Source organism: Trichechus manatus, unplaced genomic scaffold (genome assembly GCF_000243295.1).
Source record: "Trichechus manatus latirostris isolate Lorelei unplaced genomic scaffold, TriManLat1.0 scaffold00087, whole genome shotgun sequence".
NCBI classification, from domain to species: Eukaryota; Metazoa; Chordata; class Mammalia; order Sirenia; family Trichechidae; genus Trichechus; species Trichechus manatus.
In genome coordinates, this window is record NW_004444023.1 from 4054379 (window position 1) to 4062120 (window position 7742).

At 43.2% G+C, this 7742-nt stretch overlaps 1 protein-coding gene across 1 annotated transcript in view; it reads left to right on the plus strand.

Moving 5' to 3' along the window:
- Positions 1-201: 201 nt before the first annotated feature.
- Positions 202-7742, plus strand: part of LOC101353415 (orphan sodium- and chloride-dependent neurotransmitter transporter NTT5-like) — a 23554-nt gene continuing 16013 nt past the window's right edge. The window contains exons 1-7 of the mRNA XM_023736203.1: positions 202-499; positions 803-805; positions 944-1101; positions 1291-1417; positions 1636-1811; positions 2049-2268; positions 2378-2579. Coding sequence (XP_023591971.1) covers positions 202-499; positions 803-805; positions 944-1101; positions 1291-1417; positions 1636-1811; positions 2049-2268; positions 2378-2579 — 1184 coding nt within the window. The remainder of the gene's footprint in view (positions 500-802; positions 806-943; positions 1102-1290; positions 1418-1635; positions 1812-2048; positions 2269-2377; positions 2580-7742) is intronic.

A 7742-nucleotide genomic window follows, 5' to 3' on the forward strand; every position in this document is an offset into this window, starting at 1 on the left:
TCTTTAAGGTCTATCCATAAAGGTGACCTCTTCCTTGAAAAAGCTGGAGCGTCTCGAAAGAGTCGGCCTGGGATAAATACAGAGGCCCAGGCTTCAAAATCCTCACTGGGAAAAACCTCATTTATTGAGACAAAGCCTTCTAAGAGTGTCTCAGAAATTCAGACCTGAGAATTGAAAGGTTCAGGGCCGACCTGGTCTGCAATGTCTTTGGTTTTGGAGGACCAGAATATAAAGGCTCGGGCCTGGGAGACCCAGGCTTGGGAGGCCCAGTCCAGGGACAGGCAGCACAAGAAAGCCCCTCTGTCGGAGATGGAGGCTGTCTCAATTCCAAAACACAGTACCTCAGCTCTGCAGGTACAGGTGACAAAGAAGAAACAGAATGAAGACCGTACACGTCTACTCTGGTCCAACAAGGCTGAGTACCTCCTGGCCCAGGTGGGCTACTCTGTGGCGTCACTCAATCTGTTGAGCTTTCCCAACCTGTGGCTTCAAAACGGAGGTATTAATGCTGGGGACCAGTACTCATGGGTCCACAAGGAGATAGCAGGCTAGAGGCCTGTCCATGTTCCAACTCTAAGACCTCTGAGAAATGTCAAGGCTGGAGACTTGGTACTCTGAGCAGAACAGGAGCCAGGTGCCTGAACACTTAGGATCATGAGAGGGTGGAGGTGCAGGGTAGCTGAACACTTACGTTAATGAGGTGGTGGGGCTGGAAGCCTAAATCAGGGGTGGGTGTGAAAAATAGGAATATGTGTCTTCTAGGAGTTGGGGGCCATGGGACTGGACACCTGGGACTGTGAAGGATGTGGAAGCAGTTGAGCTCTGACACTTGTGGTCCTGAGGGAGGTCATTGGTGGGAAACATGTTTTCCTGGACCCCTGAGAAGTCCAGGCTCTGAAAGGCCAGATGGTTCTCAGAATGCTTTCCTGAATCCCCTACACAGGCATTTTTCTCATCATCTACATCCTCGTGCTGTTCTTGATTGGAGTTCCTCTCCTCTTCATGGAGATGGCATCTGGTCAGAGGCTGCATGAGGGCAGCCTCGGTATATGGAAGCACACCAGCTCCTGGATGAATGGTTTGGGTTATACCAGCTTCATGGTAAGCAGCTCTGAGCCACCCAGGCCTGCCCTTTACACCTAACCTCATCACAACCCTTCTTCTGGAATGGGTCCTGTGACTTTTCTTTCATGGGTCTCAGGTCCCTTCAGTTCCCCCATCCTCTGTCAAATACCCTCCTTTTTCCTGCCCACTCTATTCCTCCCCAGCTACCTCCTCCTTGGCCTCCAGGTGTGCTTCATTGAGGGCTTAGTCTTCAGTTTGGTCAATTGCTGGAGCCTCCTCTATTTGAGCCAGTCCTTCCAGTTTCCTGTTCCATGGGAGACATGTCCCTTAGTGAAGAACTCCAGTGGATTTGGTAAGAAGGAAGAGAAAGAGGTGGAGAAGGGGGAAACTGAGAGGTAGAAGGGAATTGGGAGGAGAAGGAGGGGGTGTGGAGGGATAAGGACGAGGGAGACAGTAGAAGGAAGAAGAAATGGGAGGTGGAAAGAAGAGAAAATGTAGTGAAGGGAATAAAGAAAACGGGGGGAGGGATCACCCTGTTTAGCAGGTATGTTCAAAGCCAGGTATCTCTAGATGCTGAGTGTGCACGGACGACACCCTCCATGTACTTCTGGTACCGGAAGACCTTGAATGCGTCAGACACAATTGAGGATGGTGGGCTATTAATCACCAGTGTGAGCCTGTCTCTCTTTCTGATCTGGTTTCTTACTGGTCTTATCATGATCAATGGGTGCAAGTCCACTGGGAAGGTGAGCCTCCACTTTTTTTTTCCTTGGCATTCTCAGATGCTCTGGCCCTCACCTGATTCTGTTAGCCATTGATCTCCTAATTTTTCATTACCTCTGGCCTTTTACTCGCACTAGCCCCAACCCCTGCTGAAAGCTGTCTGCTAACTTCTACCAAATTCTGACTCAGAAATTTTGATTCCTGCTGACTGCTGACCCCTACTAATATATGGTTGCTAATGTGTCCCACTCTCAATTTAGGCATTGTATGTGTTGGTGCCACTTCCCTATCTCATCATCTTGTGTTTCCTCATTCGAAGTCCACTGCTGGAAGGCGCATCATTTGGCCTTCAATATATGTTGGTTTTCAAGGAGGTATCCTTCCCTTCTCCTCCATCAACCCTTGAGAGACACCATAGCTGCCTATTCTTAGGGCCTCCTTTCCTCACTATCCATTATCTCCCTCTGTGTCCCCTGCCCTGTACATTTCTGTTCTAGTTTTCTTCTCCTTCATTTATATCTTCCCTTATACTCGTCTTCTCCCTTTTAGATACCGATTGAGGACTCCATACGTATTTTTTTCCAAGTAGGGATGCACCTTTTGTTTACCCTGGGCCTAGGCCTTGGCATCATAGCCTCCTTCGCGACATACATGCCCTCATCCAACAATTGTCTTGCTGATGCCTTTGTCGTGGCTCTGGTCGACCTGGGCACCTCACTGCTTGCCACACCAGTCATCTTCTCTGTCATGGGCTTCTGGGCCACAGTCATCGCGCATCGCTGCAGCGAGAAGTAAGGCCAGCCCCTTCGTTGTGGATCTCAGCTTCAGGCAACTATAAGACCCAGACACCCTAGCCATAAAGGTGCTGGAAAGGCCCATGTTCACACATCTCAACTTCAGGTGCACTTGCAAGCCTGTACTGCCCCGTATAGCTAAAACTGGGCAAGTAAAATCCCCTGTCATATATTATCCTTCTCAGAGCCCTTTTTTTAACCCTAGAAATCTTGAAATTCATATATTGCTATGTATCCACTTCAGAGAATCACCACAGAGATGTGCCAAAGGTAGAAAACATTCAAGGTTATCGTAGTCCTAGACAATATGCAGAGCCTTCCAAGGCCCTTGACTACCTGAATGACCCATTCTTAACTGTTGACTCCTAAATTTCAATGCTTCTGTCAATCTAGCATAGTTACACCCCAATAGGACCCTCCTTACTAGGTCCTTTATCATACGCTCATTCCTAATTTGTATTCTTTAGGCATTAATTTCAAAAGCATTCATCACACATTTTGAAAATACTCTTTTTGTACCACAGAGACTTGGACAGATGAATGAGACCACAGTCCTTGCCTTCACTGAATTTTCAGCTTTGGAAAGGAGGAGGAGAAAGGAATTAGACACTATATCAGACAGTCATAAGCTTGTGATAACTGTAGCAGAAGTGACGGGGTATGACAGAGGACAGAGTAATTACTTCTGCCTATGCTAGTCATTGAAGACTTCCCAGAGAAGGCAAACCTGAGCTGAATTTGTTCCCAGTAATGATATCCCCACAATAACCACCACTTTCTTCCAAATGAAACCTGGGCATATGCATGTCTTCTGGTGCATATGTGCTATAGATCTCTAGGTATATACTCAGGAATGGAATTACTGGATAGAGTATCTACCCTTCAATTTAATCTTCAGTTTTATCATTTAATGTCGGTTATCAAAGTGATTTGGTCAATTACCTTACTAATTGTGCCAATAATGAGTGAGAACTGCGTTTGTTCCACTTTCTATACAACACTTGATATGGTAAAATTTTAAAATGTTTGTCATTCTAGTGAGTGTGTAATGATATTTTTTAACATTACATATATACAGAGAAATACATTAAACAGAATGTGCAGTGTTGAATAAATGACTTTGAGTATAAGAATCAGCTGATTCATAAGAGGTGGAGGTCAAATATATCCCAGCTTCCCAACTTCTCCATTATTTTTGACACCAGCCACCCCCTACCCCAGGCACTCTCTTTCTTTACTGGGTTTAATTCATAGCAACAGTCACACAGAACTCACAGAAACACCATACCTGTAATAACAACTTTTAATATAAACAGAGGGATATAAACAGAAAAAGGAAGCAAACAGGAAGGACGATGTCTGTGAGGGGTCTTCAGTACAGAGCTTCCATGTCCCCAGGGTACATGCTTACCCTCAAACCAGAAGCTCCAGTGTACCTCTGTCTTCCAAGGCCTTTATTGTCCTCACCATGTGGTGTCCTGAGGCTTAATAGCATTGGGGTGAGGTGAGAAGTTAGGTCAGCCCCTTCACTGAGGATCCCAGCTTGAGATAATAATAAGACCCAGACACCCTAGCCATAAAGGTGCTGGAAAGACCCACATTCACACATCCCAACTTCAGGTGCATTTGCAAGCATCTACTCTCCCTTTGGTAGTAGTTAAGTGTTAAGGCTGCTAACCAAAAGGTCGGCAGTTCAAATCTAGTAGGCACTCTTTGGAAACTCTATGTGGTAATTCTACTCTATCCTATATGGTTGCTATGAGTGAGAATCAACTTGACAGCAACAAGTTTGGGTTTTTTTTGTTACTCCTCCCTTAGCCAAAATAGGGAAAAATAGAATCCCCTGTCATATATTATCGTTTTCAGAGCCCTTTCTAACCCTAGAAATCTGCAAACTTTGAAATGTCTGAGTATCCACCTCATAAAATCACCAGAGATTTGCCAAAGGTAGAAAACATTCAAGGTTACCTTAGTCCTAGACAGACAGCAAGTTAGGATCTAAGACCATATTTCTATGGAGAACCTTTCAAGGCCCTTCACTTCCTAAATGCCCCATTCTTAAGTGTTGACTCCTAAATTTTGATGTTCCTTTCAATCTAGTGTATTTAAACCCCAAAAGGACCCTCAGTACTACAGCCTTTATCATATGTTCATCTCTAATTTGTATTATTTAGGCATTAATTTCAAAAGCATTCATCACACATTTAGAAAATATCCTTTATGTACCACAGAGATTTGGACAGATGAATCAGACCACAGCCCTTGCCTTCATTGACTTTTCTGCTTTGGATGGGAGGAGGGGAGAGGAAAAAGGATGCAAACAGGAAGGATGACATCTGGGAGGTATCTTCATTACAGAGCTTCCATGTCCCCAGGGGATATGCTTACCCTCCCAAGAGCAGAACTTACACACTGTCTCCAACTTGGAAGCTCCAGTGAACCTCTGTCTTCCAAGGCCTTTATTGTCCTCACCACCTGGCCTCATGAGGCTTAGTAGCATTGGGCCCCCTGTTTATCCCTCTTTGTTGAGTTGGACCCCACTTATTGGCCTCAGGTGTTGTCCTGCTCTCAGGAACCAGGACCAAAAGACCAGATTGTTTACTGCAAAGGGGTTCCACACCTCACAAGTGTAAAGTACTATAAAGTAAATAGCACTCAGGTTAAGAACTAGAAAGTACCCTAGAAGGTCTCCATGAATCCCTTTCTAATCATAACTTCTTTTCTCCCTCCTAGAGGTAAACACTACCCTGACTTTTATGATAATTATTTCTTTTTCTTAATATTTTTATCATCAGTGAATGCATATCTAAGCAATATATTTTAATTTGTCCATTCATATGAAGCAATATAGTTTAGTAGGAAGAAAGGCCTAGCGATCTACGTTTGAAAAATCAGCCATTGTAAACTCTATGGAGCCCAGTTCTACTCTGACACACATGATAACCATGAGTTGGAATCAGCTCGACGGCAACTAGTTTTGGTTTTATAGTTTAGTATGTCCTTTTTTATAGTTTAATTTGGTCATGTATATATAAATTCTCTTCGTATTCTTTTGTTTCACTTCTTTCATTCGGCATATATTTGTAAGATTCATCCACATTATTGTGTGTAGCTTTAGTTTGTGACTTTTTTAATGCTGTTTAATGTTCCAGTATATGAATGGATCACAATTGATTTCTCCATTAGTTATTGATGGACATTTGGAGTCTTTCCAGTTTTGGGTTTTTACAAGCAATGCTACTCTAAACATTTTTATAAATGTTCCTGATAAAGACCTTCTTACCCATCCACTCTGGTCCAACAAGGTTGAGTACATCCTAGCTACTCTGTGAGGACAGTCAGTCTCCGGCACTTTTCCAATCTGTTGTTCCCAATGTATGCACACAATTTTCTAGAGTATATACCTGTGAGCTGCCTCTTCAAAGTAGAGTGGACCTTAATGACGTGGATGGAGTAAAGCTTTTGGGACCTTCATTTGCTGATGTGGCGCGACCCAAAATGAGAAGAAACAGCTGCAAACATCCATTAATAATTGTGTATGCTGAGCAAATAATCCAAGAAGCTGGACTATATGAAGAAGAACTTGGCATCAGGATTGGAGAAAGACTCATTAACAACCTACGATATGCAGATGATATACCTTGCTTGCTGAGCGTGAGGAGGACTTGTAGCACTTACTGATAAAGATCAAAGACTATAGTTTCAGTATGGATTACACCTCAACATAAAGTAAACAAAAATCTTCACAACTGGACCAATAAGCAGCATCATGATAAATGGAGAAAATACTGAAATTGTCAAAGATTTCATTTTACTTGTGTCCACGATCAACGCCCATGGAAGCAGCAGTCAAGAAATCAAATGACATAGTGCATTGGGCAAATCTACTGCAAAAAACCTCTTTAAATTATTAAAACTCAAAGATGTCACCTTGAGGACTGTCTTAGTTATCTAGTGCTGCTGTAACAAATACCACAAGTGGATGGCTTTAACAAACAAAAATTTATTCTCTCACAGTTTAGGAGGCTAGGAGTTCTAATTCAGGGCGCCAGCTCCAGGGGAAGGCTTTCTGTCTCTGTTGGCTGTGGGGAAAGGTCCTTGTCATCAGTCTTCCCCTGGTCTAGGAGCTTCTCAACACAGGAACCCCAGGTCCAAAGATCACCCTCCGCTCCTGGCTTTTTTTGCTTGGTAGTAATGAGGTCCCTCTCTCTCTGCTCACTTCTCTCTTACATCTCAAAAGAGATTAACTCAAGATACAGCCTAATCCTGTAGATTGTGCCCTGCCTCATTAACATAAGTGCCTCTAATCCTGCTGCATTAACATCATAGCAGTTAGGATTTATAACACATAGGATAATTACCTCAGATCACAAAATAGGGGACAACCATACAATACTGGGAATCTTGGCCTATCCAAATTGACACACATTTTTTGAGGACACAATTCAATCCATAACAAGGACTAAGGTGCGCTGACCCAAGCCATTGCATTTTCAATCGCCTCATATGCATGTGAAAGCTGGACAATGAATAAGGAAGATCAAAGAATTAATGCCTTTGAATTATGGTGTTGGTGAACAATACTGAATATGGACTGCCAGAAGAACTAACCAATCTGTCTTAGAAGTCCAGCCAAAATGCTTCTTAGAGGCGAGAATGGCAAGACTTCATCTCACGTACTTTGAACATGTTATCAGGAGGGACTAGTCCCTGAAACGATGGGCTCAAGCATAGCAAAGATTGTGAAGATACTGTAGGACTGGGCAGTGTTTCGTTCTGTTGTACATGGGGTCGCTATGAGTCGGAACCAACTCCAGGGCACCTAACAACACCATTTCTTGCAAACACTTGGATTGTCAGATTTTTACTAATTTGGAGGAAGTGTAATAGTATGTCATTGTGGTTTTAATTGGCATGTCTCCAGTTTTTAATAAGATTAAGTATGTTTTTATATACTTATTGGCCATTGGGTTTCCTCTTTAGTGAATTGCATGGTTGGGTCTTTTGCCCATTTTTCTACTGGACTTTCTTTTTCTTTGGAGTTTGTCATGGATTGAATTGTGTCCCCCAAAAAATGTGTGTAACAACTTGGCTAGGTCATGATTCCCAGTATTGTATGATTGTGTTATCTGATGTGATTTCCTTATGTGTTGTAAACTC